Source organism: Abramis brama (assembly GCF_963993115.1).
Source record: "Abramis brama genome assembly, chromosome: 15".
Lineage (NCBI taxonomy): Eukaryota > Metazoa > Chordata > Actinopteri > Cypriniformes > Leuciscidae > Abramis > Abramis brama.
Window position 1 is genome coordinate 24,992,305 of NC_139977.1, and position 16,296 is coordinate 25,008,600.

Sequence of the window (16,296 nt, forward strand, 5' to 3'; positions counted from 1 at the left end):
GGTAGAATGGGACTTTTCATCAGAAAACATCATTTGGTGCATTGAAATTACACTGACATCTGCAGGTTTTGTGTTCTTTGTGTGTCAACATTCCCATTTCTTGTTGCATTTTTCTATTTGTGTGTGTTTTTCTTTCTCACTAGTTGTTCTTCCTTTCTCTCTTGACCTCTTTTCATATAATGTGATTGTTTGTCTTAAACATGTCTGTCATTTTTCTGTGTTGTGCTACCCTGAATGTGTCTCAAAGGAGTTATGTCTACACTCCATGTCGTCGCTTTGTGAGGTATAGTGACACAGCTCAGGATGCTATTATTATTTTTGTTCAACTTTAGTGATTTTTATCATTAGCACATGCTATTAGCACATCATTAGGGCTTCTGAGTCCCTGTAGTCTCTGTCTCTTCTTAACAATGCATTTGGTGTTGGACGTAAGTGAAATGCATGAGTTAAAGAGCATGAGGTACAGATTATACTGAAACTGTATACTGTGTAGAAAAACATCTATGCCAACCACTGTTCCACTCGGATGCTTGAGAGCCTGATATTCTTAAAGGGGTAGCTCACCCAAAAGTGACTTTAAAAGTAGGGGAGAGCAGGACACAACCTAACACTTTTTGACTTTCTCAGTTTGTGTAAATTCACTTGGGGTTCAGAGTATTTATTTTTCCCCACATTAATTTCACACGTCTAGTACAAATATGTGGGTTTGTTTCATTAATAGAGTGTATACATTTTTCTTGATTTACACCGAAAGACTGGAAGTGAAATGTGACAACATGCCCCACAGGTGGGGCACATTGTAACATGTGAGGGGCACATTGTAACGCAGTGTTAAAACATGCCCCACATGTGCAACCGGGATTTAAACCTGGATAGGGTCTTCTGCTGGTTAGATCAGCTTTAAAGAACTATCTCAATTGCTAAATAACAGATATAAGATATAAGAAACACAAAAAAACAGAGATGAAAAATGCTATGGTTAAATAAATGTTCAGTGATATCTTCCAAATATTTTTTTAATTTTGGCGCATTTTTTTCTCTATAAAGTGTTGATTTGGCAACTAGTAAAATACATTAAATTTCGTCATTCTGGCATGTGTGGAAAGTTTTAAACCATGTGTGTTACAACTAGCCCCGCGTTAGGTTGTGCCCCGCTCACCCCTACCTTTAAGAATGAATGAACTGTATGCAAATGACCTCTGTTTTGATGAATACTTGTATAGTATTTGTTAATATTTTAAGTTTACTTTTATTTTTGTACTTTTATTTAGTTAGTAAAGTAAAGTTACTTATTTTAGGTTTTGGTAATTTTGTTGCACATTTGTTGTACATTTCATTTGTGTTTGTTTAAATATTTTTATTTTTAATGTATTTTTTTATTTCACTTTTAGTTTTAGTTTTAATACTTTACTTACTTTTTTTAAGAGCTTCCTGTACCTTCAAGATTTTAAATTAGGTCTACCTCTGTTTTGATTGGCTAATTGTTTAGTCTTTAAAAAAAACAAAGAAAAGCCATTCATGCTGTATTGTTTGCAAACAACATTACTGTTGATCATGTCATCTTATGTCAAACTCATGGCATATGATATCATGAAAACTTACTGTGATCGGAGTGATTTTGAGTGGTCGACAGTGGTAGGCTCATGGATGTGGGTGTTATCGGAGTAGGTACATATTGATGTGTGTAATTCAGGCGAATGTTCTCCCGTCCCTCAGTAAAGAGCAGCAGAGGTCACTGCAGAAGATGTCCATATGGGAGCAGCGCACCAACCAGCTGCGCAGACACAATCTGCGCAACAGCAGCGAGGCCCTTTTCAACGAACTAGAGCCCGAAGAGCGTCTGCACTTGTCTTCTGCGCTGCATCTGCGGCCCGACATGAAGACCCACCACGATCGGCCTCTGGTGGTGGAACATCGAGACGGCACTGTGGACAATTCCAGGACTGACGGAGATGGGGACAGTCGAGAGTGTCAACCGACAAAGAAGCCCCATCGATGTCGAGGAGAGAACGGAGATGCAGGGGAGGGGCGGCAGCATAGACACCACAGCCGAAACCGAGAGCACCAGGGTGGCCTGGAGCGCAGCAGCAGTCAGGATGGGGGACACATGAACCACATGGCTGGCTCTCCTGAGGAGGGCTCAGGGATGGAGGAGAGAGAACACAGACATCACCATTCTCGCCGATCAAGAGAGCTCAACGGGAACGGAAACGGCCCGATCGGTAATGGAGGCAGGGGTGAGAGTAGGGTTCGAGGTCACAAAGAGGGCGAAGGAGGGAATGGAGAGAGGAGGAGACACCGGCCCCGTGTTAAAGCCCAGTCCACACTGGATGGAGAAGAATGCAGGGAGAATGGTGGAAAACGCAGGTATGTTCTCAGACTGTATGTCGACTGTATGTTCTTCTGAAGAGCACAGACACAAAAAAAATATTTTGAATATTGTTGGTAACCAATTATTTTCCCTTGACTTCTATTGTATTTTTTTGTCCGTATAATGAAAGTCAATGGGAACCAAAACTGTTTTGTTACCGACATTCTTCAAAATATCTTCTTTAATGTTCCACAGAACAAAGAAACCAGTGGCCGAATGAATAAGGCATCAGCCTTCGGAGATAAGGGTTGTGGGTTCGAGTCCCATCTGTCTCGTCTGAGACGGTACAGAAAACCAGAGCTCATTGTAAAATCTTTCACTTTCTTTGGGGAAAAAAAAAAAGTTGTGGCCTAATGGTTAGAGAGTCGGACTTGTAACCCGAAGGTCGCAGGTTTGAGTCTCAGTACCGGCAGGAAATGTAGGTGGGGGGAGTGAATGAACAGCACTCTCTTCCACTCTCATTAACCACAACTGCTCTTGAGCAAGCAAATATGGCTACCTACTGCTCCGGGTGTGTGTTCACGGAGTGTGTGCGTTCAATACTCACTGCTGTGTGTGTGCACTTGGATGGGTGAAATGCAGAGCACAAATTCCGAATATGGGACACCATACTTGAATACACACATCACATCACTTTCTTTTCTTTCTTAGAAAGTCATACAGGTTTGGAATGACACAAGGGTGAGTAAATGATGACAGAATTATCATTTGTGGGTGAACTATCCCTTTAAGCCATAAATAAAAAAAAACATGACATTTAGATAACAAAATACTAAAAGTGGAAGCTTTTCTCAAAACTACACATACACATACACATTTTTGCAATATCTTTTGACCAGCTTGTTTCAAGATGATTATTAGATGATCAAGTCAGATTCTCATCAGATTCACACAGGTGTAGCAGAGTAGCCAACATTTCAGTTCACATGAATTTTGAATTTGTTCCACTAATGTTTGATAACCACAAAGAGTCCAAATACTTTTTTTCTTGAAAAGTATGTTGTTTTTTGTTTTGTTTTATAAATGAAATTACTTTGATATTTTGTTATATAACGCAGTGTCATTCAACATTTTATGCGAGACATTTTGAAGCCGTGTACATTCTGAATAGACTGACATTGAGTATATGATCAGACATGGCATTTGTTGCTACAATTTTATTGTTGCTTTGATGTGCACATACTTTGCAAAGCATTAGGGAGCACTTTGAGTTGTATTGTGTATGTTGTATATTATTTTGTTCAGATGTATAGCTTTCCAATTATTACAGGGGCAGACCGACAGAAACAGACAGCCTAGCCACCAGCCCTCTCCAGTCTCCTACTGATGAGAAGCCAGAAGTCACGGATAATCTAAAAAACAGCACCAGAGCAGGCCCAACCGGAGTCAACATCCCCGTCACCATAACTGCCCCGCCAGGAGAGACCATAATCATCCCCAGTAAGTATTATTTTACATTTATCTTTGGATTTAAATAAGCAAATGCTTAAGAGTCTATGATTGGATTATTATCGCAGTGATTATTATGTTTCTAGCATATGTTTGGCAACAGTTCTTCTGACCCTAATTGATGGAGTGTGTAGCTTTTCATTTAGGAAAACAAATCATGGCCATATTCCAGGATGACAATGTCAAGATTCATCAGGCTCAAATTGTGAAAGAATGGTTGGGAGGGAGCATGAAGAATGATTTCCACGCATAAATTGGCACCTCTGAGTCCAGACCTTAAATTCATTGAAAGTCTTTAGGATGTGCTGGAGTAGACTTTACATAGTGCTTTACTCTTGCATAGTCAATTCAAGATCTTGACCAAAAATGTAGCTAAAAAGCTAATGTTGTGATGTTATTTCCATCAAGAGGTGCATCAGTTTTTGGTCAAGATCTTGTATAACAGCAGCTTAGACATTATGCTAAATGACTACTTTTGTGTTCCACAGAGGAAAAATTGTTTTAAGTGACAGGAGGGTAAATACTGTAGATGATGACAGACTATTAATTTTTGGTTGAATTATCTACTAACTATAGTATTATCTACTAACTTCAAATTCAGCACTGCTAAAAAGAAGGCAGCTTTGAATGTTTATTTGCCACTTGTGACATTCCCTCCTCATCTTTGCTCTAATGATTATCTGTTTGACAGTGAACAACATTGATGGTGACAGTCTACTGCTGAATGAGGAAAAGAAGGATCTCGATGAGTTAAATCAGAATGCGCCCAAACACATTCTGCCATACAGCTCCATGTTTGTGTTTGGTCCAACTAACCCGTGAGTTAAACCCCAAACCCCATATGTTCTAGCACAGTCTTCAGGAGAGACATGAAATGTATCACATATATTACCTGCATAGAACTGCTGTGAATAAACATTTCGATTTTAATGTACCTACTGAATAGTGTGAATAAGTTTTGTGTTTTCATGTTGCCTCTGTAGAGTGAGACGGCTGTGTCATTATGTGGTGAACCTGAGGTATTTTGAGATGTGTATCCTCACAGTCATCACCATGAGCAGCATCGCTCTCGCCGCTGAAGACCCTGTGCAGGCCAATGCCCCTCGCAATGACGTAAGACACACTTGCAAATGTCAAGAAATACAAATTAAAATTAAAAAGTAGTTTCCAGACCTGAAAAAGTCTATTTAGTGAATTGTCTTGCCACGTCTGTTTTTAAATATAACCATTTTTTTTAAAGTGCTATCTTATAAATCTATAAAATTCAACAAACTTTGATCTTATTGTCACTGTCTTTCGTTGTAAGCTGGGGTTATGACATCAATGGAGTTTACATAACTCAAGACCAGTCCTGTAGGGCAGTATGGCAGCCCTTGTCTGAAATGTCATGGTGAAATGTCACTAGCCCATCTGACTGGCTTTTGCACAATTTTTTTTTTCCGGGAAAGCCTGCGAGAAGACTTCAGACTGCATTAGCCCATAAACGTAGCGGTGCTCTCTGAATAACAGAGAATTACATGTACACATGTCTTCAAGAATCCCACTGTCCACTGTTTTCTCTGTAATTGATTCATTGAGGGTGATCGGCTTGTCTGATGAATCTCTGCTTTCACACAATATTCCCCAACTGCTCATGTGGGAGGAATGAAAGGATGGAAAAACTTGAGTGTTTATTCAAAACATCTATTTTTGTCTCTCAGAAAAAGACATTGTACATCATGTCTGTTCTGTTTTGAAGATTATTGAATTACTCGCTGAATCAAAGCTGCAGTGGGGCCCAACACTATGGTTTACACAGATTTTTTTCAGTATTTATGGCATCATATGCTTTCCCTTGCTCAAACGGTCTGTGGGACTGCAGAAATAGGAAGAAAATTACTTCTTATTTCTAGCACTCACACTGTTTTGTGGTTCCCTCAGGTGCTGAAATATCTAGATTACGTCTTCACTGGTGTGTTCACATTTGAGATGGTTATAAAGGTAAATAAAACCTCCTTGTCACCGTGTCATTGACGCAAGAATATATTTTTATTTTTTGCTGTATGAAATTTTATATATATATATATATATATATATATATATATATATATATATATATATATATATATTGTATATACATATACTATATATATATAATATTTTAAATAATTTTTATTTTATTTACAATTTGATCTTCTGATCAATTTAAACGCGTCCTTGCTTGAATATAAGTATTCATTTCTTTTTTTGTTCACCTCCTTCCATCTAGATGATTGATCTTGGGCTGCTGTTGCATCCTGGGTCTTACTTCAGGGACCTGTGGAACATACTGGACTTCATTGTAGTCAGCGGCGCTCTGGTGGCCTTCGCCTGCTCGTGAGTGGCTTTTTTTGTAATTCTGTCAGAGCGGAGCAGAGACGAGCAGACTGTCAGTTCAAATCCAGCAAGAGAGCATTCAGTCGAAAATGACAGAAACAGGATGTGACTGCTCGCTGTTTATTTTCTGGTGTGAGATGAAGCTTTGTGATGAGGGGAAGTGTGGCATCTGTGTGCAGTTTGGTCTTAGGAACTGATCGGTTTAACGTGCATCTGTTTTCTTTTTAGCTCATAATGGGATCGTGTGCAGCGCGCACACCTGTGCTAATGGTTCGGATTTAGTATTTCCCACAGGATCTGAGCCAGACAGTTGCAGAGAGGACACATTTCCCAACGGTTTTCCTTTAAGGCTACGTCTACATAGTCATCCGGATACATTTGAAAACGGCGACTAGCGTTTTCCAAAAGTTTTTCATCTACACTGAAACCACGTCGGAAAAGGCTAAATTCACTTTACTGCGCATGCGTAAACCCTCAGGAAAGCTCACTGAGATGATACAGACATGATAAAGTTCTCATGCTATTCTTCTTGCAGGATCATTTTATTTATCAAAATATCTCAGCATTCACTGATGCGTTCAGGTCGCACTCAGTCACCATTATATGTTTGGTCTAAAACGCAACTGCGATATGAAGAGTGTACAAAGTAACATATCTTTAGCAACAGTGCGAAAGTGAATAGCACATAACAGGTTCTCAGGTGCTAAACACGTCATCCATTCTCACAGTCCACACTACAACGTGAAAACGGTGTTTTCAAATTTATCCACTTGGGAACGTTTTTAAAAAGCTCAGTTTTCGCAGGACAAAACGCTGTCTCAGTGTGGACGTAAGGCCAAAACAGAGAAGAGGATGCGTTTTTAAACTTAAAACATATTAGTGTGGACAAGGCCTTAGTCTTTTTGTTCCTGAGCTACCCATGATAATTAGTAATGATTTCCTCAGTGTGCTATTACTCGTCTAATTGATTGAATTTAAAAATTTCATTTGATGGATGATAAAGCAGCAATAAAATCCCCTAGACTCACAATGATGTACAGTAGGTGCCTAGCAACCACCTAAGCTACAAGCTACCCTAGCAACCACATTGCTACACGCTAACAACCAGTCAGAAAATTTAGCAACCGTATAGCCATGGCAACCACCGTGACATCACGACGGCATGAGTTTTTCATAGCCGAGAGCCAACATAATGTAGTTTATGAACCCAGTCGGGTACAGATTTCTCTGCAAGGCAAACATAAACGCACACACACACACATTTGGTTTGACAGCGTGTGTGTGATTTGTGTAATGAATCCAAGGTCTAGTGTGGCTGAATCTTTTTAGTCGTCATGTGCAGATGCTCAGCTGTCTCTCAATCTCCACCTCTGCATTTGACAGAGAGACCCTGGGGTGCTTTAAAATAGCTGAAAAAGAGGTGAGAGAAAACTGCTCCGCTTTTCAGACCAGACATTTTGTGTGAGTTTGCAGCTGTATTATTCAGTAGTGCAGAAATTCTCCACCAGCTCTGACTGGCACCTGTGCTTCTGATGGTGGTACTACAGCATATTCACTGTGATTTTGCCAAGAAAGACATGTTCCTGCATCCTAAATATATTTCTAACCATATCCCCACCCCTAAACCTAACCCTATCAATAACTTATCCCTAAAATCAGGGGGAAATAATACATGAATAACACAGATTTAGAAGCACTTCAACCTGGTTTCAAGCCTAAACCTGACATAAACTGTAAACTTGTCCCTCAAATCTGATTGGTTGATTGGAATGTTGTTCCATGATCAACAAAGATGTTGATCCAGGAACATGTTGTACTTGGAGAAATCACGTTCACCAAGAGTTTCTTTAGCTACGGACACTTTTGCCCTTGTGGATTTGCAAAACGCGCACAATTTTTTTATTATTCTACTTTATTTACATTGTTAATAAAAAATTAAATAAACTAATATCCAGCAGTAGTTTCGCTTGCACCATAAAATAATGCTGCCGTTTTTGTCATTTATTTCTGGAAATCATAAGCGTTTCTATAACAGTGTCATTTCCAACAAATCTAAAAGGATGTATTGGTTTTATTAGCATTATATGGTGGAAATTACATTTAAAACATTTTTGCAATAAAATAACCGACTCCTTTGTCTTGCTAAAGCAAATGTATCTATTTTGATACACAAATGTAAATAATATTTGGTTACACTTTATTTTAAGCTGACATTACATTACTCAAATAAGTACTGAGTAATATTATTTAACATGTACTTATTATAGAGTTATTAGGGTTTGTTTTATGATTAGTTACTTGCAATTATGCTCAATTTATCATGTAGTAACGTGTAACTACATCACCTTAAAATAAAGTGTTACCTAATATTTTCACATTGTCTGCACAATTTGACAAAATCCAATTAGATCAGAAATGGCACATAATTAAAATAGTAAAAACCCTAAAACTAAAACCATTATTAGTTTGGCCATGTAAAAGGGCACCAGAACTGAGGGATGATTAGGTTTCAATTAATAAAATATTTACAAATTTTCATATTTTAAGATTAACATTTTGGTAAGTGTAAAACAATAAATTAAAGGTATTTGAAAGTGAGAAATGATGAAGGACTGATAAAACCAAGATGGTTCTAGTGTGAACCTTCATTCATATAATGTAACAAAAAATAAATAAAACTTGTTCGTTTTAATAAAAAACCAACCCCTAGGACGTAAAAGTGTCTGTAGTTGAAGAAAGATTAAGTTAGGGCAGTATTAGCTTTGGTTTCAGTTTAATGTTGTACAGTGAATATAAATGTATCTCATATACTGTGTTTTGCTCTTTCTGATACTGTGCTTGTTTCTCTTAAACTGTGCTGTAATCTTCTTTTCTCTCCTGTGCTGTTCTTCAGTGGTTTGTGTCCTGTGGGTTTTAATGTTTCTCATTCAGCTCCTTCTTTCTCCATCCATCTTTCTTTCTCTTTCTGTCTCTCTCTCTTTCTCGCTTTCTTTATCTGCCCTGTCTTTCCTTTTCGCTTGCGTTGCTTTCAGGAGCTTCATGGGGTACGCATTTGTTATTACCTGCTTCATGTTAATCTGCCTGAGTATAAGTGTGTGTTTGTGTGGATAAGGAATCGGTAGACCAGTGCAAGACATTCACAACTGGACATAAGCAGCGTCTAAAATGAATTCTTAAACTCAATGCACTTCAGCAAGTAAATAAAACTGAGTTACTCACAGTTCGGTACATTTATAAGGAAGCCCAACGAATAGACAGAATGATACTTGCTGCTATACAGTTAGTGATGTGAGCAAATCAGATTAAAGACATTACAACCATATAGTAAAGAAAACATCTGTTGCGACATGTTTTATTTTAATTTTAAATGTAATTAATTAATTTATTAATTTATTTATTTATCCCTTCCTTATTAAGCCACCATAAAGAAAATATAGATAAATAAAGAAAAGAGTTTGTATTTTTTTATGAAAAATACCTCATCTCATATTTGATACAATGCAAAAAAAAAAAAAAAAAGATAAATGATGAGTCCCCGTTACTGGCAGCAATCGGTGAATCCATTTTACTTTTCTTGCTGTGTACACAATCAGCATCCATTACCAGAAGTTGCATGAACCTCTAGCACATGCATGCATTGTCTTATAGTGTGTGTGGGTGTGTATACGTGAAATATGCAGGTCTGTGACCTTTTCACATTTGTGATTCATGTTTCGATGCCTCTATATTTACCGCTGAGTGTTATTTATCTTGCAGAGATGTTACAAACAAACAGTAACTAATAATCCCCCATTGCATCATGTCTTTGATTAATGTAATGTGTTATTGTGCACTAGAGTTGCTTCGATGCTTTTTTTAATCTTTCTTTGCTGTCCGTCCTTCCACAGTGTTTCCGCTCAGTGACAGCTCTCTTCCGTTCTGATCTCATTTAATCTCTTCATGCTGATCTGCATTTACTGCTTCTTCTGTGTCTGCGACGCGCCTTATTATGTGTGTGTTTCTGTGTTTGTGCACATGTGCATGGTTTTTCATCGGTTTCCCTCGTCAGATCACAGCAAAGCGTGACCAGGTGGGGACAGTCTATATATCTATTAAAAACATACCCTTTACCCCACAACCTTCCCACGGACCACTCCAAACTCACCACCCTTCGACTCTTCCTCTCATTCAGCCTTTGCGGAAGGGGATGGACCAACTCTTTCCCAATTACATGACCTTCGACCTTTGCAAGGGCTTATAGAAACTACTACTCCTACTGTTTCCAGAGGACAGCCACCCCTTATGATAATGGTCAAACAGAAGCTGAATTAATTCTGATTATTGCTGTTAAATTATTGCATAAACTGAACATCTGCTACATACATATCAAAAGAAGTTCTATAACCAACTTGTTTTGAATATGGATAAGCAGTGAAAACAGCAGATGGATGTTTTTACTGTCCTTGTATTTTAGAAGCTAGTTGATGGCAGATCGCTCTAAAATTCTCATATTCCTTCACTAAACATTTGTGGATAAAACTCACAAGCTGTCAATAAATATCTGGATAATATGGGAAAATATATATGTTTGCATCTAATTTTATATAACAAAAATATAAAAAATAATATGAAAAATATAGCATTTTGCATACAAATTAAGCCCATTATTCAAGACACACACACACACACACTATATATATATATATATATATATATATATATATATATATATATATATATATATATATATATACACACACATTTTCTATAATTTTATATGATATATAATACGAAATGTGATTGTGTATATATAATATTATGAAATTTATAATATTATGAACTTTCACAAGTACCAGAAACAAAAGTTTTTATCTTACTTTCAATATAATTTCACTGGACCTCATGTGTGATGGGGGGTTGGAGACAGATAGTCCTCTGAAATCTATGGGAGTATAGTTGACTGTCTCATTAAGCAGAGATCCACATGCACCCATGGGGTGTGTGCGTGTGTGTGTATGACTGACAGACATTGCATGGACATTGCATGCCAGAGTGATAGAGACCCAACTCCTCATGGGAGAGAAAAAGTAAGCAGAACAATCACAGAGCTAAGCTATGACTCCTTAAGCCCACTCTTTTTAGTATCGGAAAGCAAATGCTTATTTGCAATGCAGAGCATTTGAAGTTTGTATTTTGAATGATGAATGTAAAGAAAATGATGAAAAGCTCTTCTTCAGAGTACTTTCAACTGTCCAGGAAACATCTCAGCGGTCAGAAAGCCTTTTTGGTTTAAACAAGGTTCAAATTGAGGTCATTCTTGTGTTTAGACGTGACTGCTGAAGTTTAGAGTGAAAGTTTTTAAATAGCCTTTTCTTATCTTCTCAGGTGAGTTCCCTTCTGTTGAACTGTGTAATTTCATCTGTCATTCAATGCGAATCTACCAGCTGTAACATTCAGAGAATGAATTTTTCAGTGTGGCATTTAACTTCAAGTCAATCCTGAAAACAGTTAAACTGAATGGAACTCAAACATTAAAGCGACATTCATTATTAAGACTTTAAAAGGGTTTATTTTATGTTCAATACATTTCATTAGTGGTTCATCACTGTTATGATTTCTCAAAAAAATAATAAAAAAAGGTATTAAACTTAATTAAACTTGTAGCTTTAGAATTCATGGCTTTTGCCTGGTGGATTATAAAAAAACCCAGAAAAACTTAAACTTCCCTTAAACTTGCAGTAAATAATGCACCTGAACCATATTTAGAGACCATTTAGAGGCCATTTGCTAATAACACATCCACTATGGTAAAACTGTGTCTTCAGAACTAGTCTGTCTTATATTTCGGATTCGAACTTGGCCAATCTACTTTTTTTTAATGTAAATGATTATTTTTTAAAGTTATGATCAGTCTTAAAGAAAAAAATTTGATGACTTGTATGATGAATCTTAATCTTTTTATGCAACTGGCCACAGAACATCATAGAGAGTCTGTGTCTTTTGGCTTAGGCCAGTAAATAACCACTAGCAATCTAATAGTACAATCAAACATCCTAGCAACATGGCGGCAACATTTTTTTTTTTTTTTTAGCTTTTAAGCATCAGAATATGACTTGGCCAACTGTGGTTTTTACAAAGAAACCATTCCTGCTGAATGGATTGTTTCTTTGTATCTTTTTCTGGTAAATGAGTGTTATTTTACAGAAATATTACATGTTAAATTATATTTATTGTCATGCTTAGAGGTAGGTTTGTTTCTGTAAAATAACCTCCCCTTAAAGGCATGCTTTCTACTAACCAAATGACCTCTAGCTAATGTAATTCTGAATTACATGATGGGCTGGAGGAAGTGATTAGCTCATGAAAATGTAATTGAATTAAGGCTTTGTGCATGTGCTGGCAGATGACATCAAAATGCATCAAGTGTGTTAAAATGTGTGAATGCAAGCGTGTTCAAATGTCTCTTAAGTCATTGCTTTTTCCTTACAGGGGAACAAAAGGCAAGGACATCAACACCATCAAGTCCCTAAGGGTCCTTCGAGTCCTGAGGCCCTTGAAGACCATCAAACGTTTGCCCAAACTCAAAGTAATGTCCCTGCTTAGCTCTTATCTTACTCCTCTGAGAGCATGCAAGTGGAATTATGGGGTTTTAGTTTTAAAATGACAAGATCTGCCGTGCAAAAGCAAAAGACCGTAACTTCGTTTTTGGTCGAAAAGGAGTTATTTATATTTTTGGCACATTCAAGACCTCCTTTATCATGTGGATGAGTATCTTGAATCAATTCCATTGTTTTTTCGAGAAAATAATGAGTTGTCTTAACAGTAACTTCCAAAAGCCCATGAGAAACAAAGGCAGAACACCGTAACACCAGTTACTGCACTTTGGCTCTGTTTTGGAACTCTCAAATTGAGTTACGGTACTCTGCCTTTGTTCAGCCGCGCGTCAATATGAAGTTACTGTGCCGGTGTTCTATCAAATAATGCTACCTACCAGATTGTACGGTTATCTGCCTTTGTTTTATTGTCCATTACAATTGAAATTATGGTGTAGCCTGTGTACTTTGTACAGCTGCCATCAGTCCCTCTAACTTCTGATGTCCTCAGAGCTTTGATAATGTGGAAGTTAATTCCTTTTGCCTTGGCATGACTTCTCACTTTTTGCTGACAATACAAAGGCAGAGTACAGTAACTTTAAAATAGTGGTCAAAAGATTTTTTTATGTATATCATTTTCATTACTAAAACATCTATTTGCCAGATTTCCAGTGTCCTACCTATAATTAATTTGGCGGGACAACTAAAAATCTTTAAAGCCATTTTTCTCAGTTCCACACTCTAGCGAGTTATGGTCTTTTGCCTTTGTAGGGCAGAGATCAGATCCACCAGTGAAAGATTATCATTCATTAAAACTCATAGAGGGTCTATCAGTTGAGAGGTGTATTCAGTCTTACTGAGAGGCATTGATAAAAAAAGATGCTAACGATAGTGTTTTCCATGCTGCTGTTGTTATTGTTCAGTAAAACTAAAACTAAATTGGTATATTTTGGTATTTGAAATAAAGCTTAAATAATTAATAATTTAAAATGAAAAGTGAAAGTGAATTTAAAATATTTGTAATTACTATAACAGTATGTATAATAATTCTAAAATAACATGCTCGCAGAATAAACCGTTTTTGATTTAAAGACCTGATAAGGCAATAATAAAGATTTTCAGCGAAATTGATATCACGTGCTTTATAACTCTGCACACTTTATAATGTGACCTTGTAAATGTGTAGTTTCACGGTTAAATGGAAAATTAAATAAAATGCAATAAATGCAGGTTATTGAAGTTAATAATGCACTTAAATAAAGATCTTAGCACCCCATCTGAACTGTTAGACAAGAAAAAAAAATCTGAAGCTGCCACTGTGTGATATTGTGCTTGTTTGTGTGAATATTTTGCAGGCAGGGATGCCCCTTGTGTGGCCCTCGACATTAACAGCCTTGTCGCATCTTTCTCTCTAATCAAATCACACACTTAGGCACACAAACAAATCGTTTTAGAGACACTTACTGTTATCTCATTACATGGCTAAATTATACATTTAAACTAATATTTCACAGCATCATTTATTCATTTGGCTGAAGATTCATCACCGGTGGCATTAAAATAAATAATAGACTAACAAATAAAACTGCAGTTTAGGTTAGTTGCAATACTAATGCACAGATAAAGCCTCACAGGGCCACAGAGACATTTATCCTGCCTACAGAGATCTTATTAGCATTAATGGTGAAAAATATATACTACTCAGTGCTAATAATGATACCCTGAGGAAATTAAACAAGCAGAAATGACAGAAAAATTAGTAGATTTACACATCTTACACACTTATCCTCAGCCTTAGTGCAATCATGTGATTATCTAGAGCAAGAGGAGCAGTAATCAATTACGTCACAGCCTACAGTTAGCGAAGTTGTGTGCTATCACAAAGGCCTTGTGACTTTAACACACAACGACACAGTCTACACAGATGGATTTAATGAAAGTGTGCATTATGGTCTGCACGTGGCAGTGAGGCTGTCCACTGTTTGCAGGAGATTTGATTTGTGCCGTTTGTGTGTCTCCAGGCCGTGTTTGACTGCGTAGTGAACTCTCTGAAGAATGTGCTCAACATCCTCATCGTTTACATCCTGTTCATGTTCATCTTCGCCGTCATTGCTGTGCAGCTTTTCAAGGGGAAGTTTTTTCACTGCACCGATGAGTCCAAAGCCCTGGAGAAGGACTGCAGGTACGGCTGTGCTCTGGCTGGACTGTCTGGATGTATTCTACATGGATGGATAGATGGATAAAGGGAAGAGAAAGGGTGGATGGAGGGAGGAGGATGAAAGTGAAAGTAGAAAATATGGAAAGGATGAGGGAAGGAAGGTTGTCAGGCAGAAAGGAAAATCTAAAGGTAAAAAGAAAAGTAAGTGTGAAGTAGTGTTATTTTAGTATGTTTTATATACTAGTATAGTTATTTGAATTTTATTTTTATTTAAATTTAAGTTTTAGTAATTGTGTTGGGAAGAGAAAGAGGAGGATGAAAGTGAAAGTAAAAAAGATGGAGAGGGAGGAAATGGAAGGAAGGTATTCAGGCAGAAAGGAAAATCAAAAGGTAAAAAGAAAAGCAAGTGTGAAGTAGTTTTATATACTAGTATAGTTATTTGAATTAATTAAAGTTTAATTTATTTATATTTCAGTTTTAGTTCAGTATTAGTTTTTATTTATTTTTTAAGCTTGTAATTTTAGTGGTTCAACTTAAACTTATTTCAGTTAGTTGCCAATGGAACATTTCAAAATATTCATCTAATATTTATATTATTTTTTTCAGCCTTATTTCAAAGAACTAAAATGTTTTAATAGTTTTAGTTAACGAATAATAACCCTGGCACAAAGGAACTAGAGCGAACGAAAGAGGAAAAGGAAAGGGAAGGAAGTGCAAAGGAAGGATGGAAAGACACAGGGTAAAAGAAATGAAATGAAGAGCGAATGAATAGGAAGGATAGGAAGGCAGGAAGGACAAAAAAGACAAAAGGTGGAAAGGAAGAATAAAGGAATGGAAGGAAGAGTGAAGGTAGGCAGGCAGAAAGGAAGGAAATACAAAAGGTAAAAAAGAAAAGGAAGAGCGAAGGAATGGAATGAAGGAAGAGCAAAAGTAGGGAGCAAGGAAAGAAAAACGAAAGATAAACGAAAGGATGAGTGAGTGAAGGAAGGAAGAAAGGCAGGAAGGAAGGAAGGAAGGAGGAAGGAAGGAATGGGAAAATTAAATTAAGGCTGGAAGGAAGGAAGGAAGGAAGGAAGGAAGGAATGGGAAAATTAAATTAAGGCTGGAAGGTAGGCTGGAAGGAAGGTAGGCTGGAAGGAAGGAAGGAAGGAAGGAAGGAAGGAAGGAAGGAAGGAAGGAAGGAAGGAAGGAATGGGAAAATTAAATTAATGCTGGAAGGAAGGAAGGAAGGGGAAAATTAAATTAAGGCTGGAAGGAAGGAAGGAAGGAAGGAAGGAAGGAAGGAAGGAAGGAAGGAAGGAAGGAAGAAAGGAAGGAAGGAAGGAAGGAAGGGGAAAATTAAATTAAGGCTGGGAGGAAGGAAGGAAGGAAGGGGAAAATTAAATTAAGGA

General features: G+C 37.3%; 1 protein-coding gene across 1 annotated transcript in view; it reads left to right on the forward strand.

Annotated features, from left to right (window-relative positions):
- cacna1bb (calcium channel, voltage-dependent, N type, alpha 1B subunit, b) overlaps nt 1–16,296 on the forward strand; it is a 147,399-nt gene that overhangs the window by 98,325 nt on the left and 32,778 nt on the right. The window contains exons 21-28 of the mRNA XM_084137076.1: nt 1,717–2,367; nt 3,642–3,811; nt 4,512–4,638; nt 4,804–4,933; nt 5,741–5,800; nt 6,069–6,175; nt 12,644–12,740; nt 14,769–14,929. Coding sequence (XP_083993202.1) covers nt 1,717–2,367; nt 3,642–3,811; nt 4,512–4,638; nt 4,804–4,933; nt 5,741–5,800; nt 6,069–6,175; nt 12,644–12,740; nt 14,769–14,929 — 1,503 coding nt within the window. The remainder of the gene's footprint in view (nt 1–1,716; nt 2,368–3,641; nt 3,812–4,511; nt 4,639–4,803; nt 4,934–5,740; nt 5,801–6,068; nt 6,176–12,643; nt 12,741–14,768; nt 14,930–16,296) is intronic.